Source organism: Pinus tabuliformis, chromosome J (assembly GCF_031772625.1).
Source record: "Pinus tabuliformis cultivar Carrire ecotype Pingquan chromosome J, CPIR1, whole genome shotgun sequence".
NCBI lineage: Eukaryota > Viridiplantae > Streptophyta > Pinopsida > Pinales > Pinaceae > Pinus > Pinus tabuliformis.
Window position 1 is genome coordinate 109,338,386 of NC_142295.1, and position 21,071 is coordinate 109,359,456.

Sequence of the window (21,071 nt, forward strand, 5' to 3'; positions counted from 1 at the left end):
ATGAAAATTGGTGGAGAGGCTAAAGCACATGAGATCTCTAAGACCCAGAAATGGTTTGGGGAAATTCTATCTGGTGAAGGAGATATTAAAATAATTAATATTTTTAATGGGTTCCCAAGTTTAAACTTAGGAAATTAAAAATATTAATGGGTATTAATATAAAACTGGGTTAGAAGGTTCTAAATGACATGGATCAAGCCAAATCTAATCTTAATCATTGATTAGAGATGTAATCTCGGCTTCGAGGCTAGAACACATCTGATGCTACAAAAACTAACAAGATTATAAGTGCATGTCGATGGGATGAGGAGAGACACATCGAGCAAGAGGGAGAGTGAGTTACTATGGAAAATCGAGTTCTCCAGTGCAGTGATTCAGCAAGGAAGTGAGCTCGAGCCAGAGAAATAGTGATTGAGGGAGCGTGAGGAGGATTCCAAAGCATTTCCAGTCAACTTCCAGTTTATTTTCCGCATCATATTTTATTTATGGTGAAGATTGCAATTGTGAGTTTATCGATATTTGTCGTGATAACAAATAAACTGCAGAACAGTGAGCAGATAAATTTCTAGTAATTGCAATCAAGGAAATTTCACATTATGATCTCTACTGCTTCATTGTCTCTATGGTTGAATTTTTGAATGTGTAATTTCTTAATGATACATTGGAAGTGCTAAATAAACATCTAAATCATTGGAAGTAATTATCAAGTTTCAGAAATAAGTGCTTGTATAATTTCCACTCGAAAAATAAACAATATTATCTCAATAAGTTTAACATTGGTCTATCAAGCTCCTATGATCACATTTTATAGAGTAGACATCATTTTGAGTTTTTACCATGGATTTCAAATACTTAACATTTTTAGCATATTTTAAGCATATTTGAGGAGTGATGGTGTGGCATATCTCCATATGGGCATTGTTGATTTTGTTGTGTCTATTGAAGCCTTGATGATATCTACTACTACATAGATGATTAAATTCATGGAGCACTTCTCTCCTTCATCTATGGATGCCACTAGCAAGTTTTGTTGCATGTTTTTCAAAGATGGTTACCTTGGAGTTTGGGCTTAGTGACTTGGCACTTTTCTACCTAAGTACTACAACATTTATTGCATCTATCCCCTTAATGAGCTTTCCTTGCACATTTTCCTAAGCTAAATCTTACAGCGGCTCACATTTCTACCTTGGATCTTGCCACAAATGCCAATTATTCATGGAGGATCTTACCTGACTTCATTTTCTAGAAGGGCATACTTGTGGATAAGCTCATCTATTGAGGATATTCATTGCCACATCATGGATATTCTTCCACTATTCCTCATGTTTGGACACACTTCTAGAAGGGTGTACTAATATTTCCTCTATTTTTGGAACTTGGACCTAGTCTTGGACCTAGTCTATCCTCAAACTAAGAAGGTGCCCTATCTACTTGCTCCTTTTTTGGATAGTGGTTGCAGCAAATAATTCATCGATTGAATTAGTTGTTGGAGCAACTTAGAAGAGATAATATACTTCTGTTTTCCTAGAATAATTTATTGGAGGAAGTTGAGATCTCAAAAAACTTCTTTACTCCCACTACATACTACAAATAATGAGCCTAGCAACCATAGGGAAGGCCCCCTTCACTTAGATCTACCCTTCATCTAAACTGTAGAGGAGAGCTGGCGAGGTTACAGTGGTAAACCTCCTAGTTCCACTAATCTTCACCCAGATGTTGGACTTTACATCTTTGGGTGTGAGATTTTCTAGTAACAGACTCATGCATTTTACAATCTCTAGAAAGGTCCAACAAATCACTCTAGGCTAAAGCTTGTCCACCTATTGTCCACACAATAATTGACATTTTAAAATTTTAAATTCAAAAATTTAACATGATCTTTGAAAGATGTATGAAATGATGTATATAATATAATAACCTGCCAATTATATCATATTGGAAAGCATAAAGTAAGTTAAATTGTAAAATTGATAGAAAAATTATTTCGAATAATCCTTGTTAAGAATCAATGACAGTAGACATATAAGATCAAAAAAATATGATTTGGTTGCTATTCTTTGTTTTAGAACAAATGTGGTAATTTGAAAGAATGATTCGTTACATGAAGAAAAGATATATCGAGGAGAAAAAAAAGTAGATGCCTATCAAAGCATTACACCATAGTTAAAAAATCTTACTCTCTTTAGAAAATCTCGACCATTAGAATCTGTGAAGAACTCCTTGTTTGATGGAATATCTATTCTGAATCGTGTTACAACTTCCTTACCCAACTCATCATTAATTGGAATTGGCCCAACCTGCACAGTGCAAATCGTAATGTTGGCAATCCTAGGTTGAGAAAACAAGAGTTCAATGGAAATGTAACAAAATTAAAACAAATAATTGAATGAATTCAAGATCACCAATTCAGAAATAATGATATTCACTTTGCTTGGTCTGAAATTATACATAAGAATTTCCAGAAGAGGGAAAAGACTCCTAATATGAATACAAAGTTGACACCAGAAGAAGAATAAAAAAATAAAACTTTAAATAGCACATAAATCAAGTTAAAATATAAATTTGTAAAGCTCAACAAGATAATTGAATTCATTCCTACTTGCAAGCATAAAACGACATAGTTTGCTTGCAACTCCAAGGGAATAATTTCAAACAAATTAGATTAATTTTGTTGTGACTAAAAAAGGCCAAGTAATGCCTAACACAACTCCAATACAAATAAACAGTGTTGATAATATCGCCGAAAAATCGGCGATATTCGCAAATATCGCGATATTTTCGGCGGGCCGAAATATCGCCCCCGAAAAATCGCGATATTTTCAAGTTTTGAATTTCGCGCGAGAAATACGAAATTTCGGCGATATTTTAGTAAAAATCGCGAGACGAGGGTAAATATCGCCGGTTAGGTTGTATCGACGAATTATAAAATGGTTTTTCAGTTTTCGATGCACGTCATTTTGTTTTCGTGAGAGCTGGAAATGCCCTTTGACAACCATTTCAAATCACGATTTCTTGGTAAAACGAAGCTGGCCATCTCAACTGCTGCTATGATGAACGGCAAAAATTTGCATTTCAAATTGATAATGTGGAAACACAGTCGACTCCATCACTCTCCTTTCATGGGAATGAATAATAAATAAGCAAATCCCGTCTATTGAATTTTATTTGGAAAGGGATTTCACTCATTAATCCCTAGTGAATGCCTACGCGTCAATTTGGCTGGCCAACACCTATTCGCCATCATCAAAATGCTGCCGGAATTTCATTTCTGATGTCATTGATACAGCACCGCCCTTCCATTTTTTTCAATGAGGCTGAAGGCACAACTTGAAGCCCTACATTATTTAATATTTATTTTCTAATTGAGGAACAATGATATTGTTGGACGTGAACGTATTGTTTGGAATCTGGATGCATTATTGTAATAATGATGTTAATATGTATGAATTAAATATAATATTATTATATGAAATTTAATTAATTTTATATTCCCTATAATTAGAAAAGTTAATGGTTTTTATCATTTAATATTGAAAAATTATAATATTATTTTAATTTTCTATTCATAACATCACTACTTATATGTATCAACTGAATATAATATTTTTAATATAAAATTAATAAAATTTAATATTCATTACCTAATAAAAATGAAAGTGTTTGAAAAATCTTAATATATAAAATTATAAGATTATAATAATGCGTTTATATTTATATAAATAAATTTATCTAAACATTTATTAAAAATTTGAAAACAAAGTTATCGGCCTAATTAGGAATTGAAATTTGAATGGATGGCAAGGAGTTGAGAGTTGGGATACAAGTGTGAAAACCATAGCTCAAACCACCACCAGTGTTAACATTAAACTATATTAACATTTTGTTTGAGTCCTTGATTGGACAATTATCAATTTATCACTATCAGGGATCAGCAGGATTTGGTATCGCCTTTGAAGTTTGATGTATCATTTCTATTTGACATCATACATATCAATGCCTTCTTCATATTTATGTGCCAATGTGTTTAGTTCATGTTGTTATTGCTTTATATGTTTAGAAATCTGAAAAAAATGAATATATTATGCATTTTTTATGCTTGCCGATATTTGCCGATATTTTCACCGATATTTCCGATAAGATATTTTCCGGACCCTCGCCGATATTTTCCCGATACCGATATTATCAACACTGCAAATAAATACTATCAGCAATAGAAAATATAAATACTTATTAAAAAAAGAACATATTAAGCTTAGAACTAATAAATGACTATCCACCACTAGGATAGGCAACATGGCAGAAGCCTTGGCAAAAAAATAGATTCTTCATAGCTCTGCTAGTCATGTTACTTAAAATGAAGTGTAATGTCCTTTCATAATAAATTCGCTGTTGGAGTTCCACAATTTTGCAATTTTGAAATTAATACAATTTTGGATGCCAGAGTTAGGAGAAATGGGTAAAAATTAATGTTGGTGGGTTGTGGGGGCCACCCCTCAAGGAAATACGCACCACTTGGAGGGAAATTCGAATTTGTGGAAAGGAGGTAAAGTAGGGAGGTCGAATTAGTGGGATGAGGGACCCACAAGGGGAAAGTGAGGCAGCAATTATAAATAGAAGATGGGATGCAACCATTTGTGACCTTTTGCCAATTTGACATCTAAACCACAGTTTGCTCAAGCTGTTTAACTGGGTCAACAGTGTTGTTCAGCACCAAGAGATTTCTAAGGGGAAATCTCAACTCCTACTTCGGTGGACTATGAGTGCCACCCTAAAGCAGCCTTGACATCCTTGGAGGCATTCCGGAGAGATTACAGGGAATTTCGAGCTGCATTGAGGAGTAGTTTGAGTGCAAAACAGGACCACATACTCTTGTGGAGAGGTTGTTCCGAACTGAGCTAGTTCTGGGCTTTAAGGGCTCAACTCTTGGGAATTTTTGCAGCAATTTTCTTGTTGATTTGTGGGTTGACGGTGTGACCATAACCTGGGTCGAATCTATTGATTTCTGGTATTATCAGATGTGCTCTAAGTCTCAAAATTTGTAGGGAGGATTGGACACATGTATTCCACAATACCAAGAAATCATTTTCGAAAATTCTACCCGGAGATAGTTTTATTAAAATAATTAATTATTTTTAATGGGACCCTAAGTCTAAACTTAGGAAATTAAAACAATTAAAGGGTATTAATCTAACTGTGGGTGAAACTTCTAGAAGAAGACGAAGATCGCCACCAAATGATCTGAGCCATTAAGTAGAATCTAATATGGGTCGTTGTTTCTCAACTGGAGGACTATAAGAAGGACTTCGATGGGCATTTGGAACACACACTAGGCAGATACTCAGTTACCCGAGTAAAATCGATTTTCTCACTGGTCGAAGTTCGGCAAGAGGAAATCAATTCAATGGGAGAGTTGCATGTAAGGAGAGAGAGGGTAGCAGCATCAGTCGAGAGTGCAAGAGCAAAAGACGTAGAGCAGACAGCGTAGAGACTGATGATGGGACTGCGCAGTCCTCACACAGAAGCTGACGCAATGAGATGCAAAGGGAGCAACCGGTCCTCTCCTAGATCAAAATCTCATCGGGAAGAGTGAAAGAACTGTCAGTAAATTTCTCACAGAGATTCCTCTTCTATTCTACTGGTTGTATCTTGTACATGAGATTTTTGTTGAAAATTAATAAAGAAACCCTCATCTGCTGCACCGGTTTCCCACATTGGGTTTTTCCAAGGACAATTGTCCAAAAATAACTGTGTCATTGTGATTATACTTGTGCTAGTATTTTTCTTTGCATTTACTTTCTGCAGTATTTTAATTGTGAAGCCTGCAATAGAATTTATTTCAATATTTGTCGTAGAAACACTGTGAATAACTTATTTCTGAATTAATAATTAGAAGAAATAATATCAGTCATTGCAGTCGGATTTCTATCTAGAAATTTTCACATGGTATCAAAGCACAGATCGTAAGCAAAAGAGTTCAGAAGCAGAGAGGAAAGGATTTCGAAATTACTGCAGCAGCAACAATTCAAAACCCTAGAGGCAGCGCAGTTCGAAGGCCAAGGAGGACAAAGTTTTGAGGAGAAATCGATTTCTCGAAGTGATTCAACAGAGAAATTTGATCTCCAAATCGAAGCTTACTACAGGTAGAAGGGAGCAGCGTATTTTTCCTTGCAGAGCAGATCTTCAACTAGGATGCAGATATTTTGCAGCGTATTTTTCCTTGCAGAGCAGATCTTCAACTAGGATGCAGATATTTTGCAGCAGGTGTTGGGACAGAAAAGCGTCAGAAATCGATAGGAAAATAGCACAAAGAAGGAGGGAAAATCAAGATGTCTCTGGATTATCTTCTAGATTAGAAGAAGAATTCACATGTTTGGCAATTTCAACATCAGCGAATGTTTGGTACATTGATAGTGGGGCTTCAGTCCATATGACTGGAGTACGAGAATATTTTTCGAGCTATCAATAAGAGCAAATGGACTTCCAGATTACTATGGGAAACAAAACGAAGTGTGCTCTAATAGGGAGAGGCACCATAGCATTTTAGACGGAAGCAGGAACCAGCATCCATGCCACTAATGTTTTGCATGGTCCCAGGTTCGGAAATGAATCTGATTTCAATGTCCCAGTTACAGGACAAGGGATACGATGTATACTTCATTGGAAAGAAAGTATATGTCAAACATCCAAGCTGGAAGAAGAAGAGACAAATTGGAGCTCAAGGCAACAGACTGTATATGTTGCAGCTTGGCATCCAATGGCACTAATAGGCAGCAATATTAATGGTGAAAAGGAATTGAATGAGCTATGGCACAAGCGAATGGGACACTTACACCATGGAGCACTGAGGATTCTTAGAGAGACTGTTACAGGAGTTCCAGTTCTTAGTACTAAGCATGATGATATATGCAGAGGATGTGTACTAGGGAAGTACGCTTAAACAGCTTTTTCCAGGAGTAAAAACAGAGCAGATTGTGTATTGGGATTGATACACTCAAATATCTACGGTCCAATGTCCACAAGAGCTCTTAGTGGTGACGAATACTTAGTCACCTTTATTGATGATCACTCTAGAAAAACCTAGATCTATTTCTTGAAGACCAAGGATGAGGTCTTTAATCAGTGCAGAGAGTTTAAGGCTCTCGTTGAGAACATGACAGGGAGAAAGATAAAGGTATTGCGTTCAGATAATGGTGGAGAATATACAGACAAAGACTTCACAGGTTTCTGCACAAAAGAGGGCATCAAAAAAGAATCGACAACTCCATATAATCCGGAGTAGAATGGAGTAGCAGAGCATAAGAATAGAACTATTGTTGGGGCAGCAAAGGCTATGTTGTATGATCAGGATTTGCATAGATTCTTATGGGCAGAAGCTTGCAACACAACGGTGTACATCCAGAATAGAACTCCTCATAGAGCTATGGGGAAGAAAACGCCCAAAAGTGTCTTCACAAGGAAGAAGTCGGAAGTCAGTCATTTCAAAATATTCGAAAGTGTGGCATATTGTCACATTCTAGACGAGAAGCGTAGTAAACTGGATCATACTGCAGAAGATCAGTCAATAGATATTCCTTTAGTCCAGTAGCAGCAAGGGCAGCAAGGAGGACAAGCAGGAGGAGAGACACCTAGAACTAGCACAGTGACCAATACCAGTTTTTCCTCAAAAGAAGGAAATCCAAGTAGTTCTCAACAGGTGGAATGGAAGGAATAGGAGGGGGATTTGATCGAGCCTCCCACCACCAGTGGCAGAACTAGTAGAGAAGTACGACAGACATTGAGGGACGCAGAGGAGTTTGTCGAAGCTCCTAGAATCGAGAAGAGGTAATGTAGACAGCCTGACAAGTACCAAGCCTTGGTTGCACAGGTTGAAGAACCCTCTAGCTTTCAAGAAGTCGTACAACACCAAGTATGGGTGGATGCCATGGTAGAAGAGTATAGTTCTATCATGACGACTGATATCTAGGAAGTGGTACCTAGGCTAGAGGATAGATCAGTTGTAGCAACAAGATGGGTCTACAAGATCAAGTATGTTGCAGATGGTAGTATAGAGAAGTACAAGGCTAGGTTCGTTGCAAAGGGGTACGCACAAAAAGAAGGAATAAACTATGAAGAGACCTTCACCCCAGTAGCCAGATATACCTCTATTAAATCTGTTATATTCCTAGCAACTCAAATGGGATAGGATATTGACCAGATGAATGTCAAGACAACATTCTTGAATAGGGTGATAGAAGAAGAGGTGTATCTAGAACAACCCGAAGGCTTCAAAACTCGTGAGAAGAGAACTCATGTATGTAGGTTAAAGAAAGCCCTGTTTGGACTCAAGCAGGTACCCAGAGCATGGTATGGTCGAATTGATAGTTACTTGCAGCAGTTGCAATTCGTCAAGAGTGATGTTGATCCTAATCTCTACTATCTAATGGTGGAGAATGAGCCACGTATTCTGGTATTACATGTGGATGACTTGTTGATGCATTATTTTCTAGGGTTGGAAGTGTTGCAGAAGAATGGGGAGATCTTCCTTGGACAAGGAAGATATGCTACAGAGATTCTGAAGAGATTCAAAATGCAAAACAGGAAGAAAATAGACGCCTCAGGAGACAAGGAGGTGGACTCCACCTTGTACAGACAACTCATTGGACTGCTCATGTATCTGGTCCAATGTTTCAAGAAACGTCCCCCCCCCCCCCCCGCCCCCCAGATCAAAAGCCCGAAACGTAATCCATATGGATCCGTGGGCGATCCACCCTCCAAAATGCATTTCAAAAAAACCGAAATGTGGATCGGGTTGAAAACTATGATTCCTGCCATTTCAGAATACTACAGCCCGATACGCGTTTCGATTTTTCCGAAACGTGTTTTGTACCCCGGATCGGATGTACGATCCATGGCGTTTCTGGGTTGGATCCGTAAGGATCGCGACCGCTTCATCAGCCAAGCGGTCATTTCTGCCGCACGGGCCATAAAGTGGCGCATTTTTTTATTTTTATTTTCCTTTTTTTTGTTTTTCTTTGTTGGGGTTGGGTCCCCCTTGGGTTAGGGTGAGTGAACGAATTAAAGACCCTTTCATCTCTCATTTGCTCACTTTTATTTTATGAGAGCCTGGAGAAGAGAGGAGAAGTGAAGAGAGGAGAAGAGAGGAGAAAGAGAGGAGAGCTTGGAGGAGTGAAGGAGGAGGAGCTTGGAGGACATCGTGTTGAAATTTCTAAGTCTAACCCATTAGAAATCTTCCTACACTATCTGGTTTATTTCACCTACTTGTTTTATTCTTTAACAAGTTATTTAACCATATAAATACTGAAAATAAACACAAATGTAGTCTCAACCATCTACATATCATCAAATGAAAGAAATAGACAAACACACAAGGGACACCGTTATTTTTTGACAATCTTCCCCAGAAAAACCCAACATGGGAAAACCGGTGCAGCAGTTCTAAGGGTTTTATTATTAAGTAACTTTCTTGAGTACAATTGGGTGCCAAATTGGCTCACCCGATAGAGAAATCAATCTGGCAGTAATACCTCTCTTTGGAAGCAGATATTCGGCAAGTCTGCTCCACGAAAATCTCTCCAACGCCTCTCTGAGGCTCTGGGTCAACCCTCCTAGCCTCTGCGTCAGCCTTCTGATGCTCTGCGCTGGCTCTCTGGCCCTCTACGTCACTCACGCAGGCCCTAGTAGCCTCTGTGCAATCCCTCTGGCCCTCTGCGTGGCTCCTGTTGGCTCTGCACAGCCTTCTCTGCCTCAGCGCTGATCCTTCGGCACTATCTATGCCTCTCTGCTATGCACTCATTGCCCCTCACTGCAACTCTGATCACTGGTGCGATTTCTCTCAACAAAATCGAACTCACTGATCAACCTGGTGTATCTCCAACTGACCCTTAAGCCTCTTCTTATACTTTTTTTGTTGAGTCTTCAAAGATCGAGATTAAATCTCTAATCAACGGCTAAGATTAGATTTGGCTTGATCCATGTCATTTAGAACCTTCTCACCCAGTTTTATATTAATACCCATTAATATTTTTATTTTCCTAAGTTTAGACTTAGGAACCCATTAAAAATATTAATTATTTTAATATCTCTCTAACCAGGTGGAATTTCCCCAAACCATTTCTGGGTCTTGGAGATCTCATGTGCTTTAGCCTCTCCACCAATTTTCATGGCTAGAGCACATCCGATGCTACCCCAAATCAACACTCCCTCTTAGCGAGGAATGTGCTCTAGTAATGCTCCATGACTGAACATCACTCTGACATCCGACCTCCTATACTGCTGCCTCCTATACTACTGCCCATAGCTCTACCATTGCCATTGCTACATTTGTACTCTAGCTCCCTCTGCATCTGTGTTGCTGCTGGTCCTTTCTCCCAACATTGCATCTGCACTACAGCTCTGTCTCCTCATGTTGCACATAGCACTACCACTGCTACTGCTGCACTGCAACTCAGTTACTGAGACGTTGGTAACTGATCTACCCAACCACTGACATCCTTGTCAGGCTAGAAGCCCTCCTGATGCTAAATCTCTCTCTACTGCTATCCTGTGCTCCCTCTGCTACCTCTCCGCTGCTACAACAACTTTGTGCCTCTCGCATTGCTGCAAACACCTTTGTGCCTTCCCGCACTATTGCAACCCTTTTTGCGCTGCTACAGATCCCTGCACTCTAGCATTGTTCTGTTGCTTCATCTGCATTTTGCTTCTACCGACATCCGTCATCCTGCTACTATCTCTTGGGCTCACGTAGCCAGATATGATCCAAGAGTTTGGGTACCTCAAGGATCCTGCCCTTCATCTCCTATAGTCCTCCAGACTACAGCTCGATGTCACCCCAACTCTTCTCTAGAGGTACATGAGCACTCATGGCACAGTCGTCATCAGTCTCTACTTCCTTCTCCGCCTTAGACGGCGTTGTCTTGGAGTCAAAAGCCTCTTCCTTATTCTTCTTCCTCGGACACTGTGTTGCATAATGGCCCAGCTCCCCACAGTGGAAGCACTTTATCTTGGAGATGTCCTTCTTCCTCTTCCCTTGCTGTCCCGCAGATGCCAGAGTCGCATCCTCTTCCTCCTCTTTCTTGATTCGACCTCCTTTGCTGCTACTTCCCACCTTGGTCAACCATCTAATCCCTTCTTGGTGAAGCGTTGCCCACAACTCTTCCCATCCTGGAAGAGTCGCTTTGCCCAAAATGATTTGGATGAATGTATCCCACTCCTCGGAGACTGTGTTCAGGGCAGTCCTCACCATTAACTCCTAATTCAGCATGGCCCCTATGGAAGTAAGTTGGTCCCAAATCTTTTGCAACCTACGAGGAATAGATCTATCTGCTCCAGCTTCTGCATCTGATACGACCACAGTTGATTCTCCAATAGCATCTTCCTATAAATGAAAATGCCTTGATACAATGTCGTCAAGGTATCCCACATCTCCTTTGTCGTATTCTTCTCGACAATATGTTGAACTACATGATCCTTGACCCTATCAAGGATTATGCACTTTGCCTTGGCCATTGCATCCTCATACCCTTCGTTATCAACTGGGTCGTCTAGGATAGCCACGGTTCTCAAGATGAAGGCCTTGATGCGATGTCTATCCAGAACAGACAAGATCATGGCCTTCCAGATGACAAAGTTGGATGCTCCATCCAACCTGTCCTGATCCCTCAGTCCATTCATTGCCATCTCCGCTCTTCTCTTCGACTCCCTTTGAGTCTCTACTTCCCTCCTGGAAGTTCTCTTCTAGACTCCCTCTGAGTCTTGATTTCCCTCCTGGAAATCCTCTCCTAAACTCCTTCTGAGCCTTGATTTCCCTCCTAGAAATCATTTTGCCAACAGTCGAACCTCTCCTCTCCGATCCCCTTTGCTCTTTGCAACATTGATCTAGTTTTCTTGGCTAGAAATCCGTCTAGGTAGCGACTCCCTCTACCTTGGTTCTATCCCATTAGGTACTTTTCTACTTCGACAGCAACAGCACCCCACCAGCTTCACAAACCACAATCTACCCACAGCTCCCTAGGGCCCAACAGCTGAAGAAACTGAACCTTTTGGCTCTGCGCAATCCCGACAATGGCTGAATCACTCCTCTCGCCAACTGTGTCACTCCTACCTGGTTGAGCAAGATGATGTGGCTCTTCGTGAGCCTCCTCTACCTCTCACTGCTTCTGCGCTGACCCTTTCTCTGGTTCGGAATGATAACCCAGGCCCTCTACGTCACTCCTTCTCTGTTGCATTCTGCTTAGGAACAACTTTTGTCTCTCAGGACAACTGATTCTACTGCAAATTTTCTGATTTCAGCTGGTGACTTCAGCTTTCTTGTGATTTGCAACCCTCTGATATCATGTTGAAATTTCTAAGTCTAACCTGTTAGAAATTTTCCTGTACTATCTGGTTTATTTCACCTACTTGTTTTATTCTTTAACAAGTTATTTAACCATATAAATACTGAAAATAAACACAAATGCATCTCAACCATCTACAGAACTGAAAGAAATAGACAAACACACAAGTGACACCGTTATTTTTGGACAATCATCCCCGGAAAAACTCAGCTTGGTAAAACCAATGCAGCAGTTCTGAGGGTTTTATTATTACGCAGCTTTCTTGAGTACAACTAGGTGCCAAACTAGCTCACCCGACAGAGAAATCAATCTAGAAGTAATACCTCTCTTCGGAAGCAGATATTCGGCAAGTCTGCTCCACGAAAATCTCTCCAACGCCTCTTTGAGGCTCTGCGTCAGCCCTCCCAGCCTCTGCTTCAGCCTTCTGATGCTTTGAGCTGGCTCTCTGGCCCTCTACGTCACTCACGCAAGCCCTGGTAGACTCTGCGCAATCCCTCTGCATGGCTCCTACTAGCTCTGCGCAGCCTTCTCTGCCTCAGCGCTAATCCTTCAACACTATCTCTGCCTCTCTGCTATGCAGTCATTGCCCCTCGTTGCAACTCTAATCACTGGTTCGATTTCTCTCAACAAACCCTGCTCCAGAAAATCGAACTGACTGATCAACTTGGTGTATCTCCAGCTGACCCTCAAGCCTCCTCTTATACCTTTTTTGTTGAGTCTTCAACGGCCGAGATTAAGTCTCTAATCAATAGATAAGATTAGATTTGGCTTGATCCATGTCATTTAGAACCTTCTCACCCAGTTTTCTATTAATACCCATTAATATTTTTTTTTTCCTAAGTTTAAACTTCGAAACCCATTAAAAATATTACTTATTTTAATATCTCTCTAACCGGGTGGAATTTCCCCAAACCATTTCCGAGTCTTGGAGATCTCATGTGCTTTAGCCTCTCCGCCAATTTTCATGGCTAGAGCACATCCGATGCTACAACAAATCAACACTTCCATCTACAAGAGCTAAAGAGGTAAGTGCAAACCCTAAACTCCCTCATTTTTTTGACATTGTATTTCGTATTTTTCTCCTCCCTCTCCTACACTTTCCCATTCTTTCTACTTGCTCATTTAATTACAGGTTGTCCACCACCTATATCCATATTCCAAGATAGTGTTCTTTTGGCTTCTATGTCTCATTCCACTTTTGGTTTTAATGATGGCAAGGGGGAGAAGGAATAGAAGGGAAGAAGAACAAGAAGATAGTGGTCCCCATATGAGTGACCCAATGTAGGGTGAGGAGGAAGGGTTTGAAGAAGAAGGGGATGAACCTGAAGGGAACACTGAAATACTAGAGGGGAAAGTTGCATTAACACCCTTGTGGAACTATGTGATCAAACTTGAAGGGGGAAAGGGTGGTGGAAGCTACAAATTTTTGCGCCCTCATGGTTGTCATGGAGGAAAACCATTTAGTGGTTCATATACCCGTGTGAGGAGGCACCTTTGTGGGCTGATGGACAGTGATGATAAAAAGGGTGTTGTGGGGATACAAATTTGCCCAAACATTTCAGCTGAACAAAGAAGAAAATACATCCAAATAGAGGAGGTTGCACGACAAAAAAGCAAGAAACAAAAAACTCATTCTGAATCAAGTGCAACCTCTATATTTGGTAGCATATCTCCTCATGGTACTTCTGCAAGCTCTGGAGGTAAAAGAACAATAGGGGATTTCCTGAATGTCGCTGGGAGGGATGATGTGGATGGAAAGATAGTTTGATTTCTTTGTGCTTGCAGTGTACCATTCAATGTACTTAGCTCTCCCTATTGGCATGAAATGGTAAAGGCCATCAATGAAGCCCCCAAAAGGATACAAGTCCCCCAACTATGAGAAAGCTAGATAGTGTTATTAGAAATAGAAAAAGCAAAGGTTCAAAGAGCTTTGACACGTTTTACAAATGAGTGGGTAGATTGTGGGGTATCCATTGTATCAGATGGGTGGACAAATATTAGAAACCAACATTTGATAAATGTTCTTGGTGTTTCTACTAGTTGTGCAGTATTTATTACATGTCATGACTCCCCCTACATCAGTGCATCTTCCCAAAACATTGCAGATCTCCTATTGCAATCAATCAAAGATGTTGGTCCGAATAATGTCGTTCAACTGATCACAGATAATGCAGCAAATTGCAAGGCAGCAGAAAAATTTATTGAGCGTACTCATCCACACATCTTTTGGTTAGGGTGCCTGGTTCACACATTGAACCTTTTGATGCATGATATTGTGAAGCATAAAGAATGTGGGTGGATTAATGAGCTTTATAGGAGAGGGAAGCAACTCATTAAATTCATCACACGGCATACAAGGGTAAACTACTTCTATGGCACTTACTCCAAGTTGCAGTTGCTTAAACTTGCAAAAACAAGATTTGCCAGTTATTACCTCACCTTTAGGCTGCTAGTGAAGGTGAGACAAGCATTAACTAATGTGGTGTGCGTTGAATCATGGGAGGAAATTAACACTGATAGAGATGGTGCTAATGTAGCCAAGGACACTATTCTTGACATGTAATTTTCGTCACAGGTTAAATATGTTTTGCAATTCACCAAACCAATTTATTACATGATCAAGTTTGGAGATTCAGATCGACCAATAATTGGGGAGGTGTATGAGCAAATGGATAGCATGTTGGGGCAGATTAAAGACATTGTTGAGCCTAGAGATATCACCTTGTACAATTATATACGTGCAGAGGTGGAAAACCGATGGGATATGCTAAATGTTCCATTGCATGCATTAGCATATGTTTTGACACCTAAATACTATCATCCATCATGGCTTTCAACACTATCACCTAGGGGGAGGGGGGCAGGAGAAAACCACACCAAAATCAAGAGGTTCACAAAAAATATATCATTGCATTGAGTAAATTAGTCCCTGATGAGGAGGAAGTTGCCATGGTACGGAGACAGTTGAGCAACTATACGCTTAGCACTGGTCCATTTGGGAGCATGCATGCAATTAGAGATCGAGAGACATTTTCTTCTCTTGAGTGGTGGAACATGCATGGAGGTGCTACTCCACTTCTACAAACATTGGCATTGTGGGTGCTATTACAGGTGGTAAACACTTCTTCTGCAGAGAGGTGTTGGAGTTCTTATTCTTTCATCCACAGTGTTAAAAGGAACAGGTTGAGTTTAGATCGGGCAGAGAGCATGGTTTATGTTCATTACAACTTGTGATTGTTGTCCAATTACTATGATGATGCAAAGACTAATAAAGACCCTAAGGTTTGGGACGGGAATCCAGAGGAGTCCAATTTGGAGGATGGAGTGTTGTGATTAGAGCAATTAGAGGATGCTCTTATACAGGTATGTTCATTGTGGTATGAATTTTGCTTATAAATCATTTCTCTAATTCCTGTTTTTACTTTTTTTTTGTTAACTAGTGGTTTTTTTGGTATGAATTTTTTGAGCGATTCCAAGGATGATGATGATCGAGTTGAGATGCCACCCCTATCTGGTCCCTTGGTTCCCAGGTTTCTTGGTTCAACACCAACAACAGGGGGTTCGTCTTCACCAATTTCGGTGCCACAACTTCCATAGGCACCATCTTCGTCATTGCCACCACATGGAGGCCCACCGCCACGTTCTCTTCGTGGTGGAAGGAGGAGAGATTAGTAGATATATTCACAATTTACTACTTTTGTCATAGATTAATCATTAAACTTGTAGGCTTGTGAATTTGAACCGTTTTGTCTTGGTGGTGACCAAGTGACGTATTTTGTAAACATTATTATTCGAATTTTGGACATGACAAATGTTGACAGTTGCTCACTTGCTAGATAAGTCATAATATTCTCTATGTTTTATGTTTTATAATATGCTTAAATGTTTTATGTTTAATAATATGCTTAAAAATTTGATGTATGTTTGTAATTGCTAGAATATAGATGGTTGATGCTCGAATAATTAATCATTGATGTACAATGGAACCATGGATGCCATATCTATCTTGATTTATGTAAAAATATGCATGTTTTCATGTCTTCTACAACTAATTTGGCATTTGGGATATTTGTTCTGAATATAAATGAAAAAAAAATATAAACTATATATATATATATATATAGTAGATGTCTTCCTAGATTTTTGGAAAATGACGCTTCTGCATCCCCACTTCCAAAAAACGTCCCCGTTTCGTCCTCGCTTCGTTCAACATTGATCTTGTCAACACTAGGCCAAACATTTGCTTTCCTGTCAACACCCTTAGTTCATGGTGGAACCAAAAAGGGTGCATTGGGCAGCAGCTAGGCACGTTCTTAGATGTGTGTGGAACAGTCGGATATGTGTTGAAATACACTCGAGAAGAGGACGTCAGATTGAATGGATTCACAGATGCCAATTGCGCAGATAGTTCAGCACACCGGAAAAGTACCTTCGAGTATTGCTTCAGTGTTGGATCAGGAATGATCTCTTGGTGCAGCGAGAAGCAGAATTCGGTAGCTCTAAGCTCAGCAGAAGCATAATATATGGCGGCCAGCACAACTATGTGCAAAGCTATATGGCTTAGAAAACTACTTGTGAGTCTATACAGGAAATGGACGGAGGCAACTAGTATTTTTTGCGATAATCAGAGTTGTATTAAACTCTCTGAGAATCTAGTACTTCATGATCTGTCGAAACACATTGATATCAGATGTCACTTTATCAGAGATTGTGTTCAGCGTGGGGCAGTACAGTTGCAGTATGTCTCCACAGGAAATCAAGTAGTAGACGTACTCACAAAGCTCTAGGAAGAGCTAAATTCATCCAGTTCAAGGAGCGGACGAGTATGGTAGAGAATTGGTTTTAGTACCAGAAACAGATGGTTTCTCAATTGCAGTGGCAAGAAGTTGCAGTACAGATGCAGTGTTGGCAGTGGCAAGGTTAGTAGCAATACGGATCGTACATTTGCGCAGTAGTTGGTGGGCAACGATGTTAGACATCAGCAGCACAGAGGGAGATGTTACAGAACAGGGTGATGCTTCAGCAAGGTGCATTGCTACAGCACATTCCTCGCTAAGAGGGACTGTTGATTTCTAGTAGCATCGGATGTGCTCTAAGTCTCAAAATTTGCAGGGAGGCTTGGACACATGTATTCCACAATACCCAGAAATCGTTTTGGGAAATTCCACCCGGAGACAATTTTATTAAAATAATTAATTATTTTTAATGGGACCCTAAGTCTAAACTTAGGAAATTAAAATAATTAAAGGGTATTAATCTAACTGTGGGTGAAACTTCTAGAAGAAGACGAAGATCGAGTCCAAATGATCTGAGCCATTGATTAGAATCTAATCTGGGTCGTTGGTTCTCAACTGGAGGATTATAAGAAGGACTTCGATGGGCATTTGGAAAACACACCAGGCAGATACTCAGTTACCCGAGTAAAATCGATTTTCTCATTGGTCGAAGTTCGACAAGAGGAAAGCGATTCAAAGGGAGAGTTGCAGGTGAGGAGGAGAGAGAGGGTAGTAACATTAGTGGGGAATGCAAGAGCAGAAGACACAAAGCAGAAAAGGGACAGCACAAAGGTTGACACTCGGACTGCACAGTCCTCACGCAGAAGTTGACGCAGTGAGATGCTAAGGGAGAAACAAGTCCTCTCCTAGATCAGAATCTCACTGAGAAGAGTGAGAGAATTGTCAGTAAATTTCTCACAGAGATTCCTCTTCTATTTTGCTGGTTGTATCTTGTACATGAGATTTTCGCAGAAAATTAAAAAAGAAGCCCTCGTCTACTGCATCGGTTTCCCCGCATTGGGTTTTTCCAGGGACAATTGTCCAAAAATAACTGTCATTGTGATTATACTTGTGCTAGTATTTTTCCTTGCATTTACTTTCCTTGCAGTATTTTAATTGTGAAGGCTGCAGTAAAATTTATTTCGATATTTTTCGTAGAAACACTGTGAATAACTTATTTCTAAATTAATAAGTAGAAGAAATAATATTAGTCGCTGCAGTTGGATTTCTATCTAGAATTTTTCACACAATCACTCTTACTTGGGCCTACGTAGAGGAGCTTTTGAGCCTGCGCAGCTCATAAAGGAGGTTGCTTGTGGGTGACACTTGACAGAGAGCTTGGAGTTGGGCTTTCTAGGGGTTATAAGGACGATTCTTGGGGGACATGCTCAACATTTTGTAGGGATTTTGGTTACTGATTTCGGAAGGTTGGAACTACGCCCAAACCTTTCTGGGTTTTTCTGGGTTTGTGGAGAGCCCAAGAATAATTTGGCATAATTTTATGAGCACTATAGGGGGCTCAAACAAGGGGTTCTTTCCAAACAATAATTACAGAATTCCAAGGCCAGTGCAGAGCGAGAGGAGAAAGCACTTCCTTGCATCTAAGTAGTGCAATTCCTCACTTGAAGTTGTCCAGTTTGCTTTGGCAAGCCCAGGTGCACATATTCCATACATCTTCGTACTCTCCTCTTGATAATAAAATGGCTCAACTTGGCACAATTTTGGCGTATTTTATGGGTGTCTAATTGTTGTCTAAATTTTTTGTGTTGCATGTGTGCCTTGCTTGAATTTCAGTGTTAATTTCCTAGTACAAACATTATTGTGGTATCAAAGCATGTTCTTGGCCAGTGTGGGGAGATAAAAGCAGGGAATGCCACCCAAGTACCAAGGGGTCAAGTTTTAGAGATGTCAAGGCAGAGGAAGAGGCAAAAGGTGTGGCAATGGAGGGCAAGACCCTTTTTCAGATAGCTAGTTGGACAATTTTAGGGAGAACACAGAGAACAATGAGGGTCCGGAACAACCCAGACAAGGGGGCCAGAATTAGGTTTTGGAGGAGCTGTTGAGGACCAATCAACAGAAGTTGAGGCAAGGTCAACTCATGATGGACATTATGAAACAAGTGATGGCCTTACATGTGAATGGTAGCCCAGAGGAAAAACCTCAAGGTAATGAGGGTTCCAGAGCAGGAGTAGGAAGTTGTATGTTTCGACCACCTCACACCCCTCTTCACGGCCAAACAAGCCTTCCTACGATGCCTCACTTTGTGGATGAGCCAGAGCAGGAAAGTTAACCTGAACTAGTAGTAGATTTGGTGAACTCAGTTTCCTTAGGCATTGATGAGTATGAGGCCCTAGACCCTAGGATCCGGAGAGTGATGTTCTTTGGGGAGTAGATTCACCTCAAGGAGAGACGTGCCACTAGAGTTGGGACTCATTATAGAGGAGGGCATTCTAGTCAAGAGGTGCAAAAGATAGCAAGGAAAGTTACACTCCCCAATTATGATGGGTCAGCTAAGAGTGCAGTCAGGGCATGGGTTCAGAAGCTAGATGTTAGTTTTTGGTAGCATCGGAAGTGCTCTAGCCTTGAAAATTGGTGGACAAGCTAAGGCACATGAGTTCTAAAGAACCCAGAACCGTTTGGTGAAATTACACACGTATTGTATTTTATTAAAATATTTAATATTTTTAATGGGCTTCCTAAGTCTCAACTCAGGAAAATTAAAATATTAATGGGTATTAATCAAAATATGGGTGAGAATGATCTAGAATGCGAATCAAGTCATCTTTTAATCTTAACCGTTGATTAAAGACTTAATCTCGGTCATTGAAGACTCAATAGGAAAAGTAAAAAATGGAGGCTTGGGGTTCATTTGGAACCACACACGGAGAGAACGAATTGATCTGGAGTTCGATTTACGGGGCTAGGAAGCTGAGAAATTCAAACTAGGTGATCATTCAACAGCAAAGGGGAAGTGAGAATCCTAGAGAAGGACTTTCCGGAGAATACTGACAGAAAGGCACAGAGAGCTTGCAGAGAGGCAATACAATGGCCGGTAGCGCTGACGTTGGGCTAGTCTGGGTCCACGCAATGTTGACACAAAGCTAGAAGGGCCAACACAGAGGGAAAAGTTGTTTGTCACGCAAAAGCCAGAACTGTCGGAACAGACAAGATAGTTGACGTCGAGGGCAGAAGAGGTGACGCAGGGTTGATGCAGAGCCTGAAAGGCTGACGTAGGGCCTACGCAGGGCTGCTGCAGAGCCTGAAAGGCTGATGTAAGACCTACGCAGGGCTAGCACAAAAATAGTCGGGATTAGCCAGTCTTGTTGTCGGATCAGCCGGAATTCTGTCGGGTGAAGTGAGGTAAAACTCACTCAGATTTTCCGCCAGTATGTTCTCTCTAAATGATTGCTAGATGAGCATCCTAGATTTGTATTCAGATATTTCTCCTGCATAATAATAAACCCTCAGAGATGTTGCACTATTTTTCCCGCATTGGATTTTTCTAGGGACTATTGTGTCCAAAAATAAGTGTGTCCTATGTATCTTGTTTTTGCTTTGTTTTTTGTTTCATGAGATCAAATATGTAATTACTATAGGTTGCAGAAGTAATTTGCTTAAGTATTCAGAAGAATAACTTGATGAATGTAATTTAAATCAAGTAGGTGAAGTAGATTCAGATTTGATGTAGTAGGTGTTCCTTCAGTGTAGGAATTTTCACATGGTATCAGAGCCAGGTTGATTTTGAAACAGTAAGAGCAAATCTAGTGCTGAGCAGTGAGGCCAAAAGCTCCACTCAGTAGCAATTTGAATCCCCTTGAAGGGATTGCGTAGTCCTTGCCAGGAAGCAGATCCAAGGAAATCTCTCTCTGAGTGAGATGACAAAGAGGTACGATTTCCAGTTCGTGAGTTTGCAGAGGCAGAGGGAGTGACGCAGAGCCTCAGCACAGTGCTTGAAGGGCGCAGT

General features: G+C 40.5%; 1 protein-coding gene across 1 annotated transcript in view; it reads right to left on the minus strand.

Moving 5' to 3' along the window:
* The window catches only part of LOC149225769 (alpha-mannosidase-like), a 438,322-nt gene that overhangs the window by 161,526 nt on the left and 255,725 nt on the right, over positions 1-21,071 (minus strand). Inside the window, exon 21 of the mRNA XM_089380011.1 lies at positions 2,178-2,297. Coding sequence (XP_089236137.1) covers positions 2,178-2,297 — 120 coding nt within the window. The remainder of the gene's footprint in view (positions 1-2,177; positions 2,298-21,071) is intronic.